Here is a 26,605-nt window from a genome sequence, read left to right as displayed (position 1 = left end):
GCACAACACAGATTTTGATCTGAGAAAAATGGCAACTCTTGCTTTTCCATTTAGTTTCTATCTTTTAAATTACTGTTTGGTATGCTCTGAGTTTATAAATTCTAGCATGTGGGCTGTCAACGGTTCAGCTCAAGAGGGGAACAGTTTACTGATTTGCTGATATTCAACCCACCAGTGCATTCCACTGGGGCATGTAAACAACCTCCATTATCAAAATGGAAATAGCATCCATTCTGTGACCACCCTAGGTTGGCTACCCTCCGGGCGGGCCTTCCATCTGTCGGTTAACGTGTACTCAGGAAATATAAATTCATTTGAACATTACTCTTAAAAAACATGATCAGGAAACTATATTCTCTTGAATATATATATATATAACATTTCCAAAGTCAAATACTGATATCCAGTAAAAAAGTTTCCTACCATTTCTTTGAACAATATAGAGAACAAAGAATTATCAAACAGATTTAAGATGAATTTTTTTTAGTTGTCTGGATTATTCCTGTACACTCTCCCTATCAGTTGGCAGCATCTCTCTGTTTTCCTAAGCCACACACACTACTTCAGCTTTAATTAAAAGGCCCGTTGCCATAGTTTCTCCAAGAAAAGCTCGAGGCATGCTTGAGTCCATTATTTTCTTGAGGTTTCTAGAGAAATTGTAACACAGCAGTAGCCAGCCAAAATTTCCCAATTTTACCTCCCACCCAGTACAGCAGATGACTCAGACATACAGCTAGGTATTCCGAATATTTTTAAGAGAGTCTAAACAACTAGGAATGTTACTTAAAATTCAGCCTTTGCTTTCTTCTGTTCTGCCACGTCGGTAATGTAACCAGCAGACCCAGAATGAGGGGGAATTCAGTCTAACAAATACACTGACTGCATCTGTGGAAACACCAGCACATTCTTCTTTCTAACAATAATGGAGAAAATGCACTGTATTTGCATGTTGTTATAATCTTATTGCTCTGTATCTTATAACTCAGAAATGTAAATTCCAATATGTTGGAAAAAAAGCTCTCAGAAAATAAATTAAATAATGGAAATTCATTTCTTTGAGGATTTCAAAAATTAACAAGTGGAGCTCAGAGAACCTTACTTCTTTAAGTTAAAACTTGCTTCCGGGACTTCCCTGGTGGAGCAGTGGTTAAGAATCCATGTTCCAATGCAGGGGACACAGGTTCAAGCCCTGGTCCGGGAAGATCCCACGTGCCACAGAGCAACTAACCTCATGCACCACAACTACTGAGCCTGCGCTCTAGAGCCTGTGAGCCACAACTACTGAGCCCGTGTACTGCAACTACCGAAGCCTGCGCACCTACAGCCCATGCTCCACAACAAGAGAAGCCACCGCGATGAGAAGCCCACGCACAGCAATGAAGACCCAACGCAGCCAAAATTTAATTAATTAATTTAATTTTAATTAATAATAAAAGAAAACTTGCTTCTATCTGAGTCCCCACCCTGCTTTCAGATGGCAATTACCACTATCTCTAAGTCCTGAAGAGCAAGCTCAAAGGTTATTCTCAGTTTTCAAGGTTAAAGGCTGTGAATTAACACTGATCCCTATGAACCTTAGGAAGGGCAAATGCCAGTTCAGCTCATTGTAATTCAGCCCCACTTTCCTGTTTCTCGGTAGCTATGAGCATGGGCTCTGCAAGTAAAAGAGCCAGGGCTGGGATTTCAGCTTTGGGAGTCACTGGGCAAGAGCTGATTAAATGAGATAGATAGAACATCTATAAAGATAGGCACACTCTCAGAAAATGGCAGCTATTATCATTCCCCATAACTAGGTCATCTCCAGCACAGGATGTAGAGCAGGATGAGATCTCACTATTTTCAGAAGAGCCTAAAATCATCCTGCTCCCCTTGACTATCATTTTAAAAACTAATATAGGAGTGGGATAGGGAGGGTGGGAGGGAGGGAGACGCAAGAGGGAAGAGATATGGGAACATATGTATATGTATAACTGATTCACTGTTATAAAGCAGAAACTAACACACCATTGTAAAGCAATTATACTCCAATAAAGATGTTAAAAAAAAACGAATATAAACTACTCAATTACTGATCTTTCCAACCTAAATGTCATACAAATCATTTGACTTCCTCATTCTGTATCACCAAACTTCCTTTTATTCTCTCTTCTATATACAATGAAGAGGTTCTAAAAAGTATTTGAGAGATAGAAGGGCCATTTTCCCAACCAGGAGCATAGGGAAATTAAATATGTCCTGTGGTATTAGATGACAGGTATTTACTATCATCTAATGTGGTGAATAAATGCGTGGTGAATGAAGGTGCCATTCTGTCATAGCTATTATGCTATGCATCCCTTTATCTTTCCATTTGAGTGGCTTAGGTATTTTAAAAATCACATATATTACTGTCACTGATTCTCACAGGTCCTGTTAAAAGATAGAGGGACTTCCCTGGTGGTCCAGTGGTTAAGACTCCACGCTTCCAATGCAGGGGGTACAGGTTTGATTCCTGGTTGGCGAACTAAAATCCCACATGCTACAAGGCATGGCCAAAAATAAATAAGCAAATAAAATCGTAAAAAAAATAAAGAACAGGCATTGCTATTTCTAGTTTACCAAAAGAGAAGGGAATCTCAGCAATAATAAGTGACTTACCCACAAGGTGAGCTAAGGAACAGGCTTGACCGCAGGTCTTCAATGCCTAAGTCAGGACCCTCCCTACCACCCCTCTATGTAGTCAGGACCCTCCCCACTACACCTCTCACGCGGCCCTATCACTGCAGCATGATGAAGGGGGGCTGAGAAACATCTCCCCAGGGAGCTTCTGTAGCCCCATATATTCCTGAACACACACTTCTTCAGTTCAAACAAACAAACAAACAAACAAACTTGGAGCAATCGCATCAGCCTGAAGGGTACCTCCTACCTCCTGGCTGCAGGAAAAAGATCTGAGCTGGCATTTCAAGTTGTAGACTGGGGAAAACTTGGTGAGTTACTATTTCTCCAAGTATCACGGGTAATTTACAGGAGGTTTTCTACCACATCTCACACCTGAGCTCAATCCGCCCTGCCAAGGCACTGCCCAGGGCGAACCTAACTAGGCAGGATATCTGGTCAGTTCACTGCAGGAGTTCTTAACTAGGGTCTACCTCTGCCCTAGGATCCCCAGATGAGCATGAAGAGGGCCCCTGAAGGCACTTGAAAGTATGTGAGAAAGTATACGTCTATGTAGCTCTAATTTTTCTGGAGATGTGGACCAGAGCTTTCATCAGATTCTCAGAATGCCCACCAAGAGTTAAGATCCTGTAGAAGGACTTCAGAACAGGAGAAATTCATTAGACCTCGTTATTATTATTTTATTTTTAAAAATTTTAAGTTTCAATTGGTGACTACTCGCTTAAAAAAAAAAAGTTGGACAATCTCACCAAATCTTCCCCAATATATCTGTAATTCCTTCGGGCCGCCCTACAGCGGCTTTCAAAACAACAGAGTCACAATCTAGATCTGCTGGAAATGCTCTCAGAGGCCTGCTGCCTCCTCGCTGCAACTACTACAGACCGGGTCAGGTCAGGGATTTGATTCTCCACAGCTGGTCAGTTAGTTATTGAAACCTAACAGTCTATTGCTAAATTACTTCTTTTTTTTTTTTTCAATAAATTTATTTTATTTATTTATTTTTGGCTGCATTGGGTCTTCCTCGCTGCGCGTGTGCTTTCTCTAGTTGCGGCGGGTGAGGGCTGCTCTTCGTTGCCGTGCGTGGGCTTCTCATTGCGGTGGCTTCTCTTGTTGCAGAGCACAGGCACTAGGCACACAGGCTTCAGTAGCTGTGGCACACGGGCTCAAGAGCACAGGCTCAGCAGTTGCGGTGCATGGACTTAGTTGCTCCGTGGCATGTGGGATCTTCCCGGACCAGGGCTTGAACCCGTGACCCCTGCATTGGCAGGTGGATTCTTAACCACTGTGCCACCAGGGAAGCCCCTGCTAAATTACTTCTTAATGTGAGAGTTCTAGTCTCTTTGTAAATAAAATCTGCAGGTATCTCAATCTATTTGGTTTTCAAGAATTAGTAGGAAATCCAGGAAATCCAGAAAATCTGGAGAATGATGAGACCGAACAAAAAGAAAAGAAATTTTTTTCAAATGACAATGTATTGAAGTTAGATTCCTAAAAATTCTGCATAATAATGAAATAGAGGGACTCTTCTGTACTGCATGAGTTATATGTAGCAATACACATCTCTGCCAACATCATCTTAATTAGATGACAAAATGCTATGAGATTTTCCAAAAAGTAAATAATAAAAGAAGGAAAGCAACAGGCTTAAGGTGGAGGGTGGATAGACTAATTAAAAACAGACTGGTTCCGGGACTTCCCTGGAGGTCCAGTGGGTAAGACTCCGCATTCCCAATGCAGGGGGCCCAGGTTCGATCCCTGGTCGGGGAACTACAGCCCACATGCTGCAACTATGAGCCCACATGCCGCAACTATGAGCCCACATGCCACAACTAAAAAAGATCCCACAGGCCTCAACAAAGATCCTGTGTGCCGTAACACCCAGCACAGCCAAAAATAAATAAATAAATATATTTTTTTAAAACAGACTGGTTCTGGTTATAATAAATTAGAACAAGCACATGCCTCCCACTGAGCATGGCTGTACACCTGGACAGAATGCACTGAGTAGCTTCTGAGGATCCTGAAAAGCAAAGAGTAGCAAGAGGCTTGAAGTAAAAAGGCCAGAATTCAAAGTACCACCAAACCAGTGATAAGTTTGCCATGTTTGCTCTCCAGTAGCCCCCAGACTGAATGCAAGCCAGCAGCGCAGCCTGAAACCCAGAGCTGGGTACTGAGCTGAGGCACAGACAGCTCCAGGAAAAGTCCCCTCATTCTCGCTTGAGGAGTGAAGAAGAGAATTCTTAAGACTCAGAGTGCAGAAATCCCCCATCTTTTTCTTCTCTGAGTTCTCTTAAGCCTCAGCTTTCAAGCAGTCCCACGAGCAGTGACATTAGAAATCCCAAAGGAGGAGAAAATAAAACTCTTAGGAAGGAAACCTTCCTTTCTGATCCCAAGAAACTAGGACAAACTCCCATTGTATTCTTTCTCTCTCTTCCTGCCACTTGGCCCTGGACACAAGCATAGTCACAGAAGTGTGCAACAGAACAGGAGAGCAAACCCCAACTTTCTGGCTGGATGAACACAAAAGGAACCAACAAAAGTACTACCAACCCTACAGAAATTAAAAGGAGCAAAAGAGAATACTATTAGGCCAACAAATTAGACAATTTAGATAAAATGAACAAATTTCTAGAAAGACACAAATTATCAAACTGACTCAAGAAAAAATAGAAAATCTTAAGAGGTATATATAAAGATTTGAATACTTAAATTTTAAATTAAAATCATCAATTATGTGAAGAATTGCTCCAGATGACTGGCCAGGAGACTATTCAAGATTTCCTGCAGTGGAGGAAATTTCTTTAAGAAGATGACTTGGTTTGCTAGAACTTTCCATTTTATTTCATTTCTGTAACGAATGTATTGTCCAAAATGCCCGTTTCATTTTTAAAGATGGAACTCGAAACTCAGTATTTCAATAAAGTAAAAAATAAAATAAAATAAAAATGGGCAAATATTTGAACATTTCACTAAGGAAGATCTCTGAACTGCTAACAAGCACACGAAAAAAATGCTCAAAATCATTAGTCATTAGGGAAATGCAAATGAAAACTAAAGCGATACCACTTCAGACCCACTAGAAGAGCTATGATCAAAAAGACAATAACAAGTATTGTCAAGGATGTGGAGAAACTGGAACCCTCATACCCTGCTGTTGAGAATGTTAAATTGAACAGCCACTTTGGAAAACAGTTTGACAATTTCCTCAAAAAATTAAACACATACTTACCATACAAGCTAGGAATTCTACTCCTAGGTATCTGCCCAAGATAAATAGAAACATATGCCCACACAAAGATTTCAAGCAACTATTCACAGCAGCATTATTTATAATAGCTAAAAATTGGGGGGAAATCCAATGTCCATCAACTGGTGAATGGATAAATGAAGTGTGGTATAGTCATAGAATAAAATACTATTTAGCAATAAAAATGAACAAACTATTGATACATGCTACAACATGGATGAACCTAGAAAACATTAACATGCATGAAAGAAGCCAGATGCAAAAGACTACCTATTATATGATTCCACTTATATACAATGTCCAGAAAAGGCAAATCCACAGATACCAAAAGCAGATTAGGGGTAGGAACAGGGATCAGTGGAAAATAGGCATGAGAAATCTTTCTGGGGTGATGGAAAATATTCTAAAACTGGAAAGTATAGCCCCCAAAATTGTTGAAATGGTTAGGCTTAAAAATTTCAGGTGGAAATAATTTTTATACAGATGTAAGCGAAGGTATTAGAAAAGACTGCCCAGGGAAAACAATAGAAAAAGCTTAAAATGAGTGCTTTAGAGATAGTAGACAGCAGCAAACTAGACATAAATCAAAAGATTAGCTACAAAATTGCAAAAGTGGCCACAACACTATTTAACTTCTCCCATCAGGACTCTATTTCCCCCACTCCCCAAAACAACGTGTGAGCAGAGGCCATCTATGAGCTGAGAGCCTAGACCTCAAGAGGCCTAGTGCACTTCCAGTCTTGCTGCTATTGGAACCTGAATCTAACTGCATGTGAACCAACCTGGGTTGGCTTGATGGAATAGGACAGACCATCTAGAGGCAAACTGTGAGTCAGCCAGAAGCTGACCAACAATGCATGACTGAGGGCTGGCTGTGATAAGCCAAGCCTGACTCAGACCAGAACCACTGCCCAGCTGGGCACAGCGCAAGTGGCCAATCCCCAGAATTGTGAGCTAAATAGTTCACGTTTGAACTGTTGTTGTTTGCTGTTACAAAGCAGAAGCTAGCTGATACACTCAAGGACAGACATGACTGCTGGATAACATAATGAAAGAAATGGCTGGGTTTTGTGAAGTTGTCCAGTAAGGACAGGCCTCCTAGGCACAAGAATAGAAATGCAGTCAAAGAGATTGACTCAGATCTGGTAATTGTCAAAGTCATTGTGGAAGAGGTACTAACTGGATGAGCAAAGTGAGAATAACAGTGAACGTTTCTCTGTAGAGTTGATTAAGGGTCTCTACTGAGCAGAAAGGCAAGTGAAGTTAAATCAGAAAGTGCTCACAGGCTGAAACCTAGGGAAGCAAGAAACTCACTAACAGCTCACAATGAGATGCATAGACAGGCAGATATGTGGTCAAAGAGAGATATTTCAGAACTCAAGATCTGGGGGCTAGAGCAGTTCTAATACATGATGAAATATGCACAGGTCGGATGAGTGGATAGATAATTAGAGACCTATAGGTAGATACTTGTCCATTTCATCTAAGTTGTCAAATTTCTTGGCATAAAGTTGTACAGAAAATTCTCTTTTCCTTTTAACGTCTGTGGGTTCTGTAGTTATAACCTCTCTTCCATGTGTCATACCAGTGATTTGCAGTTTTTTGCCTTGATCAGTCTAGCCTGATATTTGTAAACTTTGTTGACCTTTTCAAAAAACCAACTTTAATATATACACACTAGTATATATGAAACAGATAAACAACAAGGACCTACTGTATAGCACAGGGACCTATATTCAATATCTTGTAATAACCTATACTGGGAAAGAATCTGAAAAAGAATATACATGTATATATAACTGAATCAATTTGCTGTACACCTGAAACTAACACAACATTGTAGATTAATTATACTTCAATTAAAAAATAATTTTAAAAAACCAATCTTGGCTTTGTTAATTTTCTCTATTGTATGTCTTTTCTCTATTTCATCAATGTCTACTCTTATTTTTATTATCTCCTTCCTTCTGCTTATTTTGCATTTACTTTTCCTTTTTTATCCCCTAGCTTCTTAAAGTTGAAAGTTTGTTAGATTTTAGACCTTTCTTTTTAATATAAGCAGTTAAAGCTATATGTTTTCCTCTGAGTTCTGCTTTGGCTGCAACCCACAATTTTGAGATACTATGTTTTCATTATCGTTCAGTTCAAAATATTTTCTAATTTTCCTTATGGTTTCTTTTTTGATGCATGAATTTTCTGAAGCATGTTATTTAATTTCCAAATATGTGAGGTTTTCCTGGAGATATTATTGTTATTGATTCCTAGTTTGATTATGTTATGATCAGAGTATGATCATACTCTATATGATTTCAACCCTTTCAAATTTAAATTAATTTTATTGTGAATTGATTTATGGCCTAGAATATAGTCTGTCTTTGGGAATGAGTCAAGTGGGTATGGCATTCTATAAATATCAATTAGGTCAAGATAGTTGATAGGGTTATTAAGATCACTTATATTTTTACTGTTTTTCTATACGGATATTCCACCAATTACTGAGAGAAGGATGTTAAAATCATCAACTATGACTCCAAAATTGTCTATTTCTCGCTTTAATTTTGACAGTGTTTACTCCATGCATTTTAAGGCTCTGTACATACACATTTATAATTATGTTTTCCTGAACAGTCTTTTTATCATTATGGAACGTCCCTCTTTATCTCTGTTAATACTATTTGCCTATTTATTATTGAAGAGGTATAAAAATCTATTCAATAATAAATAAAAATGTCAGGAAATATTTTCAACTCACTTTAAAAAGTGCCTGAATCTGCGTATTTTTGAAGTAAACACAGGATGTTAACTAAGGCACAACTGTATGTCTGAAATAAAAAATGAAAAGAATCTGTCTCCCTTTAAGTAAAAGAAGGATACAGGAATATCTAGAAAGTTAGAATCCATGAGAATTGAGAAAGTAAACTGACTTTAGAAAACATCAAATATATTCATTCCTTCAGCAAACATTTACTGAGCTTTATTTTGTACCAGACACTGAGCTAAGAACCAGGGATTCAGACTACCTACAAGGTGCAATCTTGTAGGAGAGACAAATAAAAAAACTCAATTATTATCATTATTATGAGGAGGGAGCTAAGAAAGTTCCCTGGTGATGACCTATGAACTGGGTTTTGGGGGGTATTTTTTGTGGTACGTGGGCCTCTCACTGCTGTGGCCTCTCCCGTTGCGGAGCACAGGCTCCGGACACGCAGGCTCAGTGGCCATGGCTCACGGGCCCAGCCACTCCACGGCATGTGGGATCTTCCCGGACTGGGGCACGAACCCGTGTCCCCTGCATCGGCAGGTGGACTCTCAACCACTGCACCACCAGGGAAGCCCTGAACTGGGTTTTGAAGGAAGAACAAGAGTTAGCCTTTCGTGCCTGAGTATTTCCTCTTTAGTCAGGGGTGAGTGGCCAAAGAAAGAAAAGGAAGACAAAGAAGGGCTTTCTTAGCTGGAAATAACATGGTCAAAAACAATAATCCAAAAAGTCATGGTCTGCTTGGAGAATAACCATCACCAGGACATCAGCATAGGGATCCCTCTGATGTCACATTAAGAAGGTCAAACTTCACCACCTGGAAGAAAGTGGAAAGCCACTGAAGGATTTTAAGTAGGGAAAGAATATGGCTTACTCAACCCTTTCTCCCTGCCTACCTCTACCACAGAAGCCAGGAAAAATGAAAGCTCATATCCCAAGCTTCCTTTGCAGTGAGAGACGGCTTTGTGACACAGTTCTGACCAGTGAAGTGCAAGGAGAAATCTAACTGGAAAGCCCTCCATCTGGCAAAGATTTTGATTTCCTGATGAATATCTTTCCTTGACTGGCTCTCCCTTTTCCCCTCCTTCCTTCCTTGAATTTGGGCACAATGTCTGGAATGGTGCAGCCATCCTGCAACCATGAGGGAAAGGCCAGGATTATCCCAATCACCCCAGCAGTGACACAGTGGGGCTGTTGCAGAAAAGCCTACATCATGTCTAGACTTCTTGCCATGAGAGGACAGAAATCCTTGGTTATTAATAACCCATCTTATGTTGGGATCACTTAAATCTGAATGTCTCCCTGACTAATAAAAGTTTAAAGGCTTAATCTGTATTTTAGAATGATCCTTATCAGATTAGTGTGTATGGATTGGGGGTGGGGAGTCAGGGAGATTTGTCTGGAGGCTTGTTACAGGGACTGAAGCAAGGTACCACCAGGAGAATGGTAAGAAAGGCAGACTCCAGAGGTATGTAAAAGAGGACAGGATGGATAAGGAGGGGTCTGTCATAGCTTCTAGACTACTAGTTTGGGCAACTGCAGAGGTAGGGGTAAGGGTTGTACCACTCTCCACAACAGCAGCAGATGTTCAGTTTAAGACCTGCGGTGCATCCATGTAAGAAGGAGGGAAAAGGGCTGACTCTGTATCTCGAGGTCAAGAGTGTAGCCTGAATTTGACATAGAGATTTCAGAGTAACCATTCTGGGAGGATGAACTAAAACAGGAAATATGGTGAGATCCTACAAGTAAAGTTTGAATAGGGTGAGCAAAAACAAGGCCCAGCAAATCTACTAAGACAAAACTAGATTAGCGGTTGCCTAGGGTTGGGGTGTGGAGGTGGGAGGTGAATGGGGAGTGACTGTCAACAGGTGTGGGGTTTCTTTGGGGGGTAATGAAAATGTTTTCAATTAAATTGTGTGATGGCTGCACAATGTTGTAAACACACTAAAAATCACTGAATGGTACATTTTTAATGGGTGAACTGTATAGTATGTGAATTATATCTCAATAAAGATGTTTGAAAAATTATGAGCAAGGGAATACGTTGGGAATGTCAGCATCTAAGTAGGAAGAGGGTCCAGTGCAGGAACAGAGGGAGCCGTGGCCAGAGAAAAAAGGTGGGGGGTGGGGGAGAGTTTCAAGAAGGGATCAGTGGCCAACGAAGTCCAATGCAAGATAAGTCGATTAAACCTAAGACGGAAATATGTGATGTAACAATTTAGAACTCAATGTTGAGCTAAGGGTGAGTGGTTTCAAATCGTAGCAGCAGAAGCCAGATTTTACTAAGTTGAGGAGTAAATGAGAGGCGAGGAATAGGAGGTGGCAGATTTCAGAGAACTTTTCTTAAGAGAAGAGCTGGTGGTATAGGGAGGTTTACATTGTTTTCAAAAGGACACACCTTTGATGTTTATGTGTTAGAAACAGGGGCCAGGAGAGAGGGAGCATCAGAAGAGAAAGGAGGGGACGACTCACAGAACAGCCCCCAAGAGACAGGAAGACAAGGAATTCATGGCATAAGCATAAAATACCCATAGGGAGAACAGATGAAGTTTTTCTTGGGCTGGGAGGGAAGATTAAGATGCCACTTAGTTTGTAGGGGCAAGAAGTTGTTCTCTGTGAGTTAGGAGACAGAAGTCACTGGCTGAGGGCGAAGGGCTAGGCTTGAGGATTTGAGGAGGAAATAGACATTCAGATTATTATGGGAGAGGGATTTTCTTCAAGGAAGAAGTTTAAAAGCAGAGACATTTCAAATACTTTTTAAAACTGTAATATATTACATAGCCTTGTACATAATAAATTGCCTGCAAATTTATTATGCTTTGCATTAGGAGCTGTAATGACCACAGGAGCAGGTTGTCACATACCCCTGGACATATGGTGTCTGCAGTCAAATATAACCCAGTGATGCCTGAGCACTAGACCTGAAACATGCAATGCCCTGCAAGAGCACAGCTTCGGCGTGACCAGAAAGGCCCCCAGCCAATCATGGTCCCAGGCCTCTGCAGCTGAGGCCACAACTCTCCACTCTCCGTGACAGAGAAAAAAGAGGGATCAGGCTGTTTGACCATAGTTACTAGAAAAGAAATCAAAAGTCTTTCCTTCTCTTGAGAGGGCTCACAGCAGGTGCCCTCCTAAGGCACTCAAGTAAAATAATGTTCTGTCAAAGCCTTTGTCAGCTGTCAAGTGGTACACAAAAATTATTTTTTATTATAGCTGGCACCTACTTATATTTCCATCTTGATGTGATCTCAAGACCCCTTTCTTCTAATCATATTGGCATGTTCTGAGCTCTGAAAGCAGGTGTGTTTCCTTAATCGTTGCCTATTCTTAAACGGTTCTGCTGGCCTGGGGGTTTGCTCTGAGCCCCTGTCTATCTAGCCAGGTACTACTCAGCCTGCATGCTGCAGCAGAAATATCACCTCCTCCTGGAATGCTTCTCTGATCACCCCAGCCAGAGCAATCATGTCATCAGAAGTATTCCAACCATTCCTTTTCTATACATAATTTGTTACTTTGTGTTTATGCTAATTATATCTTTATTTTTACCTGCCTTCAGTTCCTAGAAGCAATCACGTTTTACATGATGCCTTTTTTTAGCAGGATGCTTTTTTGCACATAGCAGAAACAGGGCCTGTTTACTCTGAAGGAGATTCAGAGATCATCTTAACGTTACCAGTGAAAACAGCAAGTCTGAATCTCAGAGACCCTAAAAGACTAGACCAAGACGGCACAGTTAGTGGCAGAGCTGGAACCCAAAGCCAGGACTTTGAATTCTTATTCCTGTAACCCTTTCATTAAACCAGTACTTGTTATTAGCCTGTTTCTATGTAGTAACTGCAATCTCAAAAAGAGTCATTCCTAAACCTTGAGGTTAGACAAAGATTTCAGACTTCTCCGAAAAAGCTTTTGTTTCTACTTTCATCTAGCCTGGATTTAAAAGGTTTGGATGCATGAAAAAAAAAGTGTTTTTTTTTCTTTTTTCTTCTTCTTCTTTTGCTTTTAGCATTCTGCTTCGTTGCCACGTAGCTGAAGTAAGGGTAAATTATATGGCGGTAGTGACTTTGGTGAATGGGGTGAATTTGTCTTTTTCACAAATGTACTGGCTTTACTTGCACAGCTTGGCCTCTGATGCTCCCACCAGATCTGTGATTCATAGTTGGATGTCAGTTCAGTTACTGGAGCAGAAGAAACCAGTAACTATAAAATTTCAGCACTGATATTGGGAGTGACCTGGGAGTCATCATCAAGGCAGGGACTATACCTCAGACCCATTGTTATTCCTATCCTCTAATATCATACCTCATAAAGGATGAAAAAATAAATGTTTGTTTTTAAAATAATTGCGTGAAACAAAATGAACCCTGTATCATGTGTGGAATTCAACTTTAGACCGATTTAATTAGCATAAACTAACTTAGAGCTAGAATTTAACTCTAGGCAAAGAATTTATTTATAAAGATAACCTAATTGTAAAAGAGAGCTAAATAATAAACTATCAGTTTCTCTAATCCACTGAGTAACCCTTAATGAAAGATGCAAATTCCACAACAAGCTGTGAACTATGGGTATTCCACTGACCATTTTTCCATGGTTTGGTGCAGGGATTCTCTGGAAACATGATGAGGCCAAGAGGGTCAGTGTGGACCATCCTTTCATCTACGATAACGTGGAAAATCACTGGAAAAACCTAAAGGATTTGCCTATTCAGCTTTGTAAGAAATGGCCACTAAAAATTCACTCCACTTAGCCTCTCTCTTTCATTGAGAATTTTGGGCATATGATTCTTTGAGCTGTGAGTGACACAGTTAAACACTACACGGCAGACAAAATGTAGCTGGGGGTTCTTGTCTTACTGAGTCCTTATCTCGCTTGAGTTAACTAGAGTTAACTCTTTTGGTTCCTTTCTCTTAAACAGGAAGTGAAGATATTTACTCAATCCTGATGGACACAAAACACCCTCCTACCTCTGCTGATATCAAACAAGGCTGCCCTTATTCCACCGAGCTGATGAATAGGGATCATGTACCACTGTTCATGCTGGGTATTCTCCAAGGGCATTATATGTAATTGTCTTCACTCTACTGAAGGGCTCACAAGGTTCTTTCTTGTAATCTAATGGTACCTCAATTACCCATATCACTTTCTGAGATTTCCTTAAAATCAGGACTGTCACTGTCTGATCTTCACCACAGGCATCTAGGGAAACAGTTAAGCATTGTGTGAAGTCACAGCATCAAACATTATTAAGTCCCCAGGAAAAGTATCCTTCTTAGAGACCCAGAATGAACACTTGGTTTCCAGACCGTGTCCCATCTCGATGTGAAATCACTTCTCATCACTATATATATTGTTTATTACTATATATATATGGTACAAGTATTTTATTTTCATATACAAAGCACATATTTCTAGCTATCTAACTGGGCCTTTTATCTGTCAGAGAATTGGAGATTGAGCCCTTGCTGAGTGGATTAATAATTTTACATTCTCATATGCTATTATTAAAATTTAGAGAACTCTTAAGCCAGTAGAGATGAGTTTACAAGTATATGAAAATAAAAAGGGGCTGTTGGTGGTTATGGTTCCCAAACATCTCATAAATCTCTGAATCATTTATTTCTAGCTTCATGAGGAAGAAACTGAGTTGAAGAAAGGTGTTTATTAACCACTTAGTGAGGGGGAAAAAGCTGCAGCCCCTCACAAGAGATACGTGGCTTTTTTTTCCTGCTGCAGAACTTCCCCAAAGCACACTGAGTCCTGATGCCATGGTTTCCCCCCTGGAGAAGTATTTCTCTCCCTACCTGGGAAGAAACATCCTGAAATTTCCTCTCCAACTGGCCTTCCCTGACGTGTGGAAAGCAGAAGCAATATCCTCCGCCAAGTAAAGCAGCCAAAAGCTAAGTGAACTTCCTCATGTGTTCCAGGGCTTTCCCAAAGCTTTTTCACATTTCAATATAAGTCCACAGATCCTAAACCCATTTTCCTCATTTGACAGCTATGGAAATACTGAGAGTGAATTATCTACTGACTGAGATTGGGATGAGGAATAGAATACTCGACAGGACTATAACTTGTAGGAAAATCAACACATTTTCTTTGATACTTATTTTGCAGCAGCTACTGCTAAAAAGCAACAAGAAGAATAGTCATTATGTGACACAAGTTCTAATTTTCTAACACGCTAGAGTCCAAACACTTCAGAGGTATTTCTCAAGGAGAAAATCCTGCTAGAAATGGCATTTTGGTAGAAACGGAGAAGGAAAAAAAATCCCCTCTGTTTTCTGTAGAGGAAAATGTCATATTTGCGGCAAACATGAAACAATGATGAAATATTACATTCTCATGGAACAGTCTCATGATTTTTACTTATAAAATGACATTCTTTGAGTAGTTTAACACAGGAACATGGTATGAAAAGGAACATGGGGGGCCTATCAACAAATGAAGCTAATACTGCATTGAACTTTCTGAGAAAAAAAAATCTAACCAAATACATTTTGTTATAATTAGTGATTTACATTTTTTAACACAAACTCCAGGGCAATGTTTTAAAGTCTAGAAAGATAAAATAAGAGTTGGGATTCAGCAAATGTTGAATTCTAAGCAATGTCCTGAGAATGTGCATTTTTCTTTTTGGCCCAATTCTGAGTTGTATTTGCCCAGTTTCACTCATTTGATAAATACTTATTAAGAGCCCATTATACACCAGGCAGTGGGGATATAGCCCTAAATAAGAGAGACCTGGTCCATGCCGTCAAGATGTTCCCAGCCCAGCAGACAAGGCAAATACGAAGCACACACAGGATGTCAACCTGTACGTGGAATCTTGTGAAATGAGCTATGGCATTAAACAATCAGTCCCAGCTTTCCTAACCAAATGCAAGCTCAGGACAAATGCTTAACTGACAGATAACTAAACAAAACGTAGACCTATCTCATTTTTTCTGCCTATGCTTTAGCTGAAACACTTGATGACTAATCTAACAACCCATAACAGGATTCTTATTCTGGTTCTATCATTTACATGTACTGGACTGGTGATCTCCTTTTAAAATGAAAATCCTAAATTTTGGTGTTCGCACCCTGACTGTGATTTATTTTTTGTCACCTCTAAATGGGTTATTCTATTAAATTAATCAGGTATTCAGAAAGTGTTGGTTCATAACAGGCACAGCTTATGCTGTTTCACATAACTTTGAATTAATTAATCTAATAAAGACTTTAAGATTTGTGGACAGATCTTCTATTTTTACACATTTTTAATTCAATTTTACAAAATGTAATGATACCTATCCAGTACTGAAGAGCTACTATGAACTAAGTGGGGTTTTGTTAACATGATTACTGGTAAACCCTGCCCTCCCCCTACAGCCCTATAAGGTACTATTGGCCCTATTTTATAGTTGAAGGTCTGAGAAGTTGAGAGAGTTTCCCAGCACCACACAGCTAGTTAGTGTAAAGGCAGCAATGGAACCTCTGATTATCTGACTGGCTATTTTATTCTCTTTACAGTCCTAAATTGAGTTAAGAGTTCTCACCCACTGGGGCTCCATGTAGAATTATTCATTGTGCCGCATTATAACGATGTGATAGTAATGCAGTAAAAGCTTTCAAGCAACCAGAGTCCAATCAAACATCTAGGGTGCAACAAAACATTGGATTAACTAGTGAAATGAAATGTGAAATAACTTCTCAGGTAAATGGCAAGTCAATGGAGCACTTCTAACTATGAAGTCTTTGCTAAAATGACAAATGGCATCAAGCGTTGCTACCAGCACCCTCCTGGCTGTGTGAAACTCGTGGGAAAAGAGGGACAGTCATCTCGCATTAAGTGGGGGGTTGGCCTGGAAATCCATCAAGAAATGCTGGGTCAGGGAGAGCTTGTGTTTCTCATTTTCGTCTATCTCCAGCGGAACTAGTCCTACAACAATTCCACTGAATTGCTGCGAGGCCAGGTCACCTGTTTATGGAGGGATGGTCCACGTTTTGTTAGTAAAGCCAGATCACTACCACCATCACTCTGCAAAAATCATCAGACATCCCCAGTAAAATATGGAGCTCTTTCTGGGTGAATAGGAATATAAACTTGAAAGTCTAAAGGGAAATGCACATGGATCAAGCTACTCTGCACCAGCTCCCTAAAAGCTCCCAGCTGAGGTTAGATACCCAAGTGAACTGCCGCGGCCAGCTGACTGCACCCAGAAAGCTTCGGGCGACTTACAGATTGTCAAGGAAGCTGAGATCCATCCCGAGGCTCAGTTCCTAAGGTATGACCGCTTTTAAGGGCTGTCTCACCCCTTCCAGCACAGCGGCTCCAGGACACAAGAGATCTGCCAATACCGTTCACTGGGCACTCATGCTGGGGAGTCACTTAAAAGGAGACACGTCCCTTTCGGCTTGGGGGTAGCATGCTCGCCATTCAACGCCCTACTGGCTTCTGAACACCCGTATGATTAATATTGGTACCCAGCAAAGAGAACTTCTGACCTTGAGCGTGCGCGCTAAATAAATTACCTCGGAACGAAAGTGGTGTGATCTCAAAACAGCATCTGGGGAAAAAAAAGAAAAACGAGACTTCAATTAACTCCTTGTTCTTCACCTGCCGAGTCACCGACGACTTACCCGGGGGACAAGGGTCGGGGAGGCGCGTTCCGGACGCCTCTAACGCAGTGGGGACAGCCTGCAGGGAGGGCTGTTTACTAGGCCATCGGTCTCTACATGATTTCTCCGCGAGAAGTTTCAGGGAAAGTTCTGGGGGAGTTGGGGAGCCCCGAACTCTCCATGCCCCACGCTCCAGCGCCGGCCGGAGGATGGGGGTGGACGAGGCTGCCGCAGCCAGGACTCCGCTCCAGCCATCCCCAGGGCTTAAGCACACTGACACCAAGCATCTGGTGCGTTCCCCCCCCCACCTCCCGGCGCTCTGCCTCGCCGCGGTCACCCCAATCCGGCAGACCCGAGGAGGGGGACAGGGACGTTAAACACGGAAACGCACTGGGCTAGGGGAGCGGGCGCGGATGGGGTAGAGGCGGCAGCGCGGAAGCCAGAGAGCTGCGCTTCCCTCTCCAAATCGGCTTAAAGGTTCCTCCCAGCCCGAGTAAGCCCGTCGCGGGGTGTCTTACCTCGGCTCCTTGAACGACCCGAAAAGACCGATTTCATCGGATGCCTCCCCTTCTGGAGCCTGCGGTGCCAGCAGCAGAAGAAGATGATGGTGGCGATGGTGCCCAGCAGAAGCAACAAGAGGAAAAGGGCACATTGGATGCTGTAGGGTCTCAGCAAGACGAGGAAAGCGGCGGCAATCATGGTGCGGGGCGAAGCGGGGGCGGCTGCCGGCGGGGCTGGAGGGCGGCGGCACAGGCACCCGCGCGGGGCGCACGCTGAGCTGCGGGCACGGGCGAGCGCGGCTCAGCGCGTCATGCCCGACGCTTGCGGCCCCGCGCCCGGCCCAATGGCTGCGCACTCGCGCCCGCCGCGCTACGCGAGTGAGCCCGGGCTGCGGGGAGCGCTGGCCATGACTCAGCAGACGGCGACCTGGCGGAGACTTGGCCGCGGGTAACCCACCCCGCCCTCCCCAGGCGCCCCCGCCCCCACCCGTGCGCAGCCCCCGGGCGTAGCCCCGCCGGAGACGCGGCGGACGGGGAGGGGCAACGCCGCCGGCAACGGGGCCACCCGGGCTCTGCGCATCGTCCCACGGCAACCGCCGGCCTCAGCATCCCCGAAGCCGGGAGCACGTGGGGCGGGGCGGGGACGCGGCGGCCCGCGGGGGGCGGGCGTGGGGCGCCGTGGCGGGGGCTCAACGGATGACATCACGGCCGGGCTGCGGCAGCGCGGGCGCGCGGACATGGCTGCTACAGCTCCGGCGGCGGCCGCGGGCTGCGCCAGGGCCTGAGCGCCCAGCGCCCTCCCGCGGGCCCGCCCGCCGGTCCGCACCGTCCGGGGGGCACGGGCCGGGCGCCCCTCCGTTCCCGGACGCCCGGGCTGCCACCTCTCCAGCCTCCCGTGCCCAGATCGCTGGAAGCCCGGCGACAGGGGGCGCCCCGGAGCCAGGGGGAGACCGCGAGGCGCCGACTGGAGCCTGCAGGCGGTGCTGCCCCCGCCTCCCACCTCCCCGCGCCCCACCCCGAGGCTGGGGCTTCGGAGGATGCAGCTGGGTGAGCTATTGCTTGCGGGGGGTTCCTGCACGCCGAAGCGTGAGCCCCGGGCAGGGCCTTTCCTGGGAATCGGGGTCCCCCGGAACGGGGGGGCCCGTCCCGTCCGTCCCCCCCTGAACTGGGCGCGCTCCCCGGCGGAGCGCTCGGGTCTGCAGACTTGAACTCTGCCACTCAGCCGAGAAGGGGGCACTTTGCATCCTCTTGTATCCATGTTGACCCTAAAACCTTGCCTCCTTTAGTGCAATTGGAGGGAGAGGCAATTTCAGATTTAGGAACCAGCAGTTGGAGGAAGTTGGAGATTGGCTTGTAAATATTTTGAGGAGAGATTTTGTAGGGCGAGTGAGGAGGTAGTGATCTATCACACTCAAAACGCACACACTCCCTTTCTCCCTCTTGCCCCCTCCCCTTTCTTCGTAATCAGCAAAAGGAATCCTGCAGTTGGAGATTTTCCCGGGGCCGCTGGCGCAGTGCGGACGCGGGAGGCGCGGCTGGGGCGCTGCAGTGGCCTCTGTCCCTGCGGCCGCCGGGCCACCTGGCCCGGACCAGTTGCGACAGTGACCTCAGCCGGCCGGTGCTCTGTCGCCTTCTGCTGCTCCCGAGCCAGTGCTGGCTTTTCCCGTGCGGGGCTGGGTTTTGCTTGTTTTGTTTGCTCGCGTAGAGAAACTGCAATTATAGTGACAAGGTAACCCATTACTGCATTTGTGGAATTGCTACTATACTACTAGGGTGGACTCTGGAATATTTCGGAGACTGAAGAAATTGTGTCCCAATAAAGTATTTTGTAAAATTCCGGAAAGCAGTTTAAAAATCGATGACAATACTTAATTTTGTTATTTGCTTGTAGGATCTCAAGATCAGTGTGGTTTTCTAACTATACAAAATACACTATTCAGCTCTGCATAAAGGCTTACCATTGATGTTCTTAAGGCCTTTAACGTATTACCACGTGTAAGCATTAAAGGACACTCAAAAAGGCATTGACTAATGCACGTCTTAAATGCCAGATTCATCACCATGGGAAACAATGGATTGAGTTTTCTTATGTACATCTTGTTTCCTACGACAAAATAAGCATTATCTCATTCAGTTTTTCTGGTTTGAAGGTGGACCTTGCTTGCAGCTGCTGTATAAAGTGAGAATGGTGAATCAGAGTGCCTGCAGGATGGGCTTACAAGGTCCCTGGCTCTGGGGCTGACAGGTAGCACTGCATTTGTGCAGGTAGCTCAAAGGTTTCCTGATACCACAGCCACTGCAGTGGGAGACCACATTCCCATCCACTGTGCAGGGATTATTGAGGAGAAGCCTGGGAGTCTGCCCTGTGGGGCACAACAGGAAGGGAAGAATTCTGTATGGCATTGCCTCACAGTGGCCTGGTGGAGTAATTTAAAACAACAAAACTGAATTAACCTTTTGCAAACATTGGGAGAAATAACTAATGAGGAAGGTCATCGTTACTTTATACTTCTCGTTGAGGAAAATTTGTGAGTGAGCTGAAATGGCCCTAAATATCCTTGAAACATGCCTAAGACCACAAATACAGCATAGTAACCAATTTGCCCCAAACTGTGCATTTATAACAACAGAAAGCAACTAAATAGCAGTTATGATTTTGAGTTACGACTTTAGCACAGTTGTTATCACTCTTAGTCTTGCTGCAGCTATTTGTAAGTTTGAAGTGCACACAAGAACATCATTTATCTCTTTTGGCAGGCAAATACTTAACTGCCCTGCAGTAGGATTATAGATATTTCTTTTTAGATGCGTTCATTTCTGTTCTTTGCATCAGTTATCTCAAGGATACTAATAATAAGCAAACCAAATCGTTGAAAGAATTTAGTATTTAGGTTCCATTGTTTTCTCTTTGTTTGTTGCTAATTTATCACTCCCTTCTCCAAATAATGGCATGTTATTAATTGCTTCTTTCTGTGTGTTTGTGTGATGCTAATGCGTTGTGGAATTCAATAAATATTAAATCAACCAATCAATCCTTTTTGGAAGTTAATTTAGTAAAATTCATACCTTTTCTTTCTGATAGATTTTCATTAAAAAACGAATAATTAACATTATATCAAATTCACAAATTTAAAGTATGGAGGTAGGGGTGGAGGAGGAAAGTCCATGGCCAAATCTTTCACACCAAAGAATGAAAAAATGAAGATGGAAAAGTATATATAATTTTTTGACTTTTTATGATAGTGAGCTAGCACTGTCACCCAAGAGAAGACAAATGAGTTGGGGAAATTAGTTAAGAGAGTTTGGTATCTGGTATGTAGAAGATGGTCCACCCTGCAGCCCTTTTTCCCTTTAGATGCTCAACCAAATTGAGAACACACACGAGGAACCAAAAGGAAATTAAAATGTTAACCTTATTCAGGGTGAAGTCAGATTGAAGAGCATAGCTTAGGCTCAAAGCCAAAATGGGGCATCTCATTCCTTTTCCACTAACTCTGCACCCCCGTCCAGTCACAGCTAAGAATTACAGTCCTTCCCAACAGTAAAGCAGGAAAGAACCCTACCTGTACTACTTCTCACCTGAAGACCAGAGGCTAAGAAGAGCCTGACACTCTCCAATCCACAAGGCCTGCAGCACGAGTGAGCAAGAGGCAGGACCGTGTGTGAGGAGGGAACTTTCATATACCAGCCCTGCCCATTGGTGGCCCCAGGCCCTCCCCAAGGCCCCTCATCACTGAGTCATTCTGCTCCCAAAGATAAGAGTAAGGGGCTTTAATAACATGACAGAAACATCTTCTGCAGTACCTCCCTAGAGGTAGGAAGTTATGGCACAAATTCCTGATGTTTGGGTCAGGGAGAAATATAGAAAAGAAGAGAAGGATCCATCTAAGCTGTGTGGCGACCAATTGAGGGAAAGGCAGGGATTGCAGAGGACTCAAGTTTTGGGCTCGGGTGAAGGAAGAGTTGTGAAGGCAGAGGTGACAAACTGAGTTTCAGACCCATTGAGGGGCAGAGGTGTCAGAAGGTCATCCGTGTGAAATTACCCATGAAAACATGGCTGGAGACTGAGAACCAGAGACAGATGGGAATCACCCACATCAATTATAGTTGAAGTCACAGATGTGGACGAAATGACTATGGAAGAGAAAGTGTAGAAAGAACTCGTTTCAGTTGAGGTCTATCCCGATGGGGCTTTTTCTGTAAACCTACAACGCTGGAAATGCCTCGTAGAGTAACTATGTGGTTTCCTTTACTCATAGAACTACGTGTTAGATCTGTGGGGAAGAACTACAAGACAGAGCTGCCAAGTGAACTGTGAAAAGCCAAACAGTCAAGCTTTTTTTTATCTTAGGTATTGGCACATCCCAATGATCTCTACTGTTCTAGGGTGTGACAGCTTAGGAGTGAATATGATTTGAACTTAATGCTTTTTTTTTCTTTTTTTTTTTTGCGGTATGCGGGCCTCTCACTGTCGTGGCCTCTCCTGTTGTGGAGCACAGGCTCCAGACGCGCAGGCTCAACGGCCATGGCTCATGGGCCCAGCCGCTCTGCAGCATGTGGGATCTTCCTAGACCAGGGCACGAACCCGTGTCCCCTGCATCGGCAGGCGGACTCTCAACCACTGTGCCACCAGGGAAGCCCTGAACTTAATGCATTTTAAAAGGGTATCTAAAATTCAGAACCAGGCAGCTCCATCTCCTGACCCTAAACATGGTCCTAAAGAAAACTGCTTGAGGAAATTGGATCCCAAAGATTACAGGTGGGGAATTTTGAAGTTTGTCCATATTCCATTGGAGATCAAAGCAGCCCAACTAAAATGATTGTGGACGGACTGACATGACAACTGTGGATTGAGCAAAACTTCTTTTTGCAAGGGCTACCTTATCTTGAAGGTTCTGGCTTTGGAGGAACAAAGGTGATTGGCAGTGGAAAAAGTCAGAACATGTGAAATTCCTTAAAAATTTATTGACTGAAATAATTTTGCCTATGTTACACATAATTTAATAAAAAGAAAAAAACCTTTACACTTTGTGCAGAAAGTAAAAAAAAAAAAAAACTGGAATCAGAGCTTTGGAGATATCTTCCCTTTGTGGACTGGAGAAGGAGAGCAGATGACATGTGGGAAGTGCTTCCAGTTCAGAGGTTCCCAGGACAGATGCACATCTGTGGTAAGGAGCCTGAGGACTGAGGACCAGTGATGAGGAGCCCTATGCACACCTTCCGGGGAACTGGCTCATCGCAGTGGGAGAGGCTGAACCCAGACGGGAGTGGATTGGAGAGGGACGAGGACATGGGAAAGAGGCAAGAGCGCTGTCTACAGTCTTTGGAGAAATTTAACTCTAGAATGCATGGGTAGAAATGCAAGTAAAGCCTGAGTAAAGGGCAGCACATGGGCTTTTGTCAGGACAGGGGTACAACTTGGGAGATGGAGCCAGCAGTGGGAGAGAAACTGAGAGTTGAAGGGAGGGGAGAAGATGACCTCTCCAATGCGTTTGTGGTTTAGATACTTGTCCTCATGCTCCCTGGGTCCCCGAGACCAGTTCTTTCTGCTCTCAGACTGCCTTTGACTCTGCAGAATTAAAACTGACCCTGACTTGTTGTGATGGCTCCCTGCCCCTGGGCCCCTCCCCACCAACCCTGGCTACTAATGCTCAGACTAGAAGAAGGATTTTTAGGGAAAGAGAACGAACGCCTTGGAATGTAGCTCTGGCTGTTTGTAAGCGTTTATTACAAACCTCGATAGAAGTTACCCAACTGGTAATCACACAGAGACATTCCATTGGAATGTTACCCCCTTGAAAAAAAGTTTGGGTAAGAATGGCTCTAGCAATAAATGATTTGAAATAAATCATACTGACTTTGGACTGGCAACCTTCTTGATCCTAAGTGAAGTTTTTTACTCTCAGAAATCAATGGCATGAAAGGAATTGGGAGGAATCTGAGGAAACATGTTGTATGCCTGGTTATTCCCAAATAGTTTTCATGGCAGTCTGAGACCAGGGCCTATGCCAACCATATACATGTTCTTGTATTGAAAGTTCAAGGAGCTACATCATTTGGGAGCACCTACAGCAACTAACATAATCTTGGAGGCAATTTCCAGCCACCAGAATCAGGGGAGCCATCATATAGATGCATCACTATTGTCTTTGTAAATTTTGCATTTTTGAAGGAGAAACAATTGTTATTTGCAATAACATCAAATATTTGCAGCAAATATATCCCAGGAAAGGACTTTATTTTGCAATAATAAAAACTTGGAAAATAACTTAAAGGCATCGTTGTAAGAGAAAATATTTCAAATGACATCATCCCAAATTGTTCTTAACTGTTTTAGAAATTTTAGAGCCTAATTAGTGTTTGTTGTCCTATGGGTGGCAAAATCCATGATAATGCTTGGAGGGAGGGGTTGTTCTTTTTTGTGAACATTACAGACTTCTCAAAAAAGTCTGCTGAGTTTGATAGTTTAAAAACATCAGTATAATTGAATTCATCTACTCTATAATGCTTTGCAGACAGTTTTTGTAAAGTAATCATTTATTATCCACAAGCAAATAGAATTCATTTCCACAGTTTCCACAATGAGTGTGGGCTTAGTCATACAGCAAAATACTGAGTCATTTGGCCAGAAAGTTTACTCAGAGTTGTATGAACTGCCAGTGGAAAATCTGAGAGCTGTTCATAAATCAAATTATAAAGCTCTCAGAGTTATAAATCACTGTGCAGCCTTGTTCATTATTATTCAGATAGTGTGAAATATTTCCACCATTTCTAAGAATGGGCAACTTACAAAGCAAGTTTGAAAGCAGAAGTCATTGCCTTCTAGGTCCAAGATAAGAGTTGCCATGTTCATTACAAGCATTTTAACATTCTTAAGGGAAAAAGGTAAGGTAAGAGGTTTATAAGTTACATAGTAAATATGTTATGAGATGAATAAATTCTTGATTAACTGATGTTTATGAATTAAATTCCAGATTGTCTTAATAAAACAACAGCAATATTTAATAGCTAAATTATCTCCATTTCTTACAATAATTTTTTGTAGGACTTTTTCGTTAAATATTTTGTGGTAGTAGCTTTGTATGCTAATGCATCAGCATGCTGATGGCCTGAAAGAATGTCACTAAGAGAACAGAGATAGCAAGCGTATCAAGGAAAATGGGATGAGTAACCGAAAATTAGTAAAAGTTGTTTCAAACACACACAGTTCCAGAGAGTATTGAAATTATCCCAGTGTAATGACATCTCATGGATTTAGGAACAGAAAGAAAAATATGTCTTAAAATGTTTTTGTGGTTCCAAAATACTTTATGGAGTAAGACAGGGAAACAAATAGCAAACTCACTGAATTAGAGTACAGTAAAGTTTACATTTCAAAGAAGAAAGCCAAAAGCCTAAAGCCTGTTCTTGCTGGTCTTATCTCTGCTGTAGGAGCTTTTAACCTGGAATTCACGAACAGGATTCTAGGGACCTGAAATTATATGTAAAACTGTGAGTCTCTTTAGAGGGACATGGTCCATAGTTTTCACCAGGTTCTTAAGGAGTTATGACCAAAAAGAAAAAGAGAATCCTCAAAACCATACAAATCCACACAGATACCAAGGCTTCTGCAGCATCAAATCATTCTCTCATCCATCGGCATCACATCACCTAAGTGCCTCCCCTGAGACTGGGAGAAGGGTCTGGAGCACCGTCAGCCTAGGATGAGCCCAGGAAGCACTCAGTTCTAACCTATACAAGTTCAGGGACATTTCCCCAATGCAGGCGAACACCGCCCACCCTACAGCTAAGTGGAGACAGTGTTCTCTGAGTTTCCTTGTCTTCCCGAGACTTTAAACAGATTGGGAGAGGGGCAAGAGAGTTCACTCAGTAACTTTCATTGGGATGTCAGTTTCAGCCCTGAGAAGGGAAGCCTGTATTAACTATCTAGGGCCACTCCACAACCATCTAGATGTTTGAATGCATAAGCCCATTCTGAGCGAAAAACACTGGTCCTAGAATTCAGTCTTCAGCTGAGTCTGCAAGGATCTCCATAGTCTTAAGGCTAAAAGAGAGGCAAGGACTTAGGCTCCCAGAAACTACTCCTGGATATCCTGGTGAATGTAGCGGCCACTCCTCCTACATCCTGCCTAAGCCTCGGCTGTGAGGCTTTTCAACATCCAGCCTTCCCCGGACACCTGGGAGCTGGGGCCCTGGATCCTACCAGGATAACCCTGCCTGTGGTGTGGAAGACCGCCCACCCATCCTAGTGGCTGAGCTCCATCCACCCACTGTCTCTGGCTTCCCACGCTTGCCGTGCCTGTGAACCCCGCGCCCCATATTCCCAGGACACTAGGTCCCCATGTCCTGTCACTGTGATCACATTACAAGGCTGGTTATTTCATCATGGGACTTCCTCACTCCAGGGGGCAAGTCCAGTTTCCAGGGTGTCCTACTCTCTCAGCCTGGTGGGTCTATCTCCTCCAGGTTCCCTGCTGACCCCGTAGGCTGTGAAGGGTTTTGTACAATATTCATGCATTCCACCCAGAGACAGCCTTTGAACCACAATTTCCTGAGTGTCTCAGATCCCTCTGGGTCTATTCTTTGCAGTTGCATTTTGGGGCCATTTGCAGTGAAGCAGGAACCCACCTTGAGTAGACACTGCAGGGTCACAGTTAGTGTCCCCCACGTCCTGGCGGTCTGCCCCAGGTGAGCTGATGGAGTCTGGGTCTAGGTGCCTGGATTAAGGGGCACCAGCACCCCAGGAGTCGGCTGGTATGGTCCCTGCTTACTTCTCCTCACTCACAGGGCACAGGACCATGTCCTGGGTTTCCTCATCAGGGAATGTAATGTTGCTTCAAC

At 43.4% G+C, this 26,605-nt stretch overlaps 2 protein-coding genes across 11 annotated transcripts in view; one reads left to right on the top strand and one right to left on the bottom strand.

Annotated features, from left to right (window-relative positions):
- The window catches only part of DST (dystonin), a 488,128-nt gene extending 469,802 nt beyond the window's left edge, over positions 1–18,326 (bottom strand). For 3 of the 10 annotated variants that reach the window (XM_082637982.1, XM_082637992.1, XM_082637991.1), the window contains exons 1-2: positions 17,783–18,287; positions 17,178–17,212 (exon numbers count right to left, since the gene is read on the bottom strand). In XM_082637982.1, the coding sequence (XP_082494108.1) occupies positions 17,178–17,212; positions 17,783–17,963 (216 nt within the window). In that variant the 5' untranslated portion in view covers positions 17,964–18,287. Of the gene's footprint in view, positions 1–17,177; positions 17,213–17,782 lie in introns of all 10 variants that reach the window. The other 7 variants (XM_082637994.1, XM_082637995.1, XM_082637993.1 and 4 more) reach the window with 4 other exon arrangements.
- A 187-nt stretch (positions 18,327–18,513) lies between these two features.
- BEND6 (BEN domain containing 6) overlaps positions 18,514–26,605 on the top strand; it is a 51,623-nt gene continuing 43,531 nt past the window's right edge. Inside the window, exon 1 of the mRNA XM_082638683.1 lies at positions 18,514–18,811. The gene's annotated coding sequence lies outside the window, so the exon portion shown is untranslated. The remainder of the gene's footprint in view (positions 18,812–26,605) is intronic.

The sequence above is a fragment of the Mesoplodon mirus genome, assembly GCF_964341445.2.
Source record: "Mesoplodon mirus genome assembly, chromosome: 12".
NCBI lineage: Eukaryota > Metazoa > Chordata > Mammalia > Artiodactyla > Ziphiidae > Mesoplodon > Mesoplodon mirus.
The sequence above is the reverse complement of the archived record's forward strand: the minus strand, read 5'-3'. Positions and strand labels throughout refer to the sequence as shown.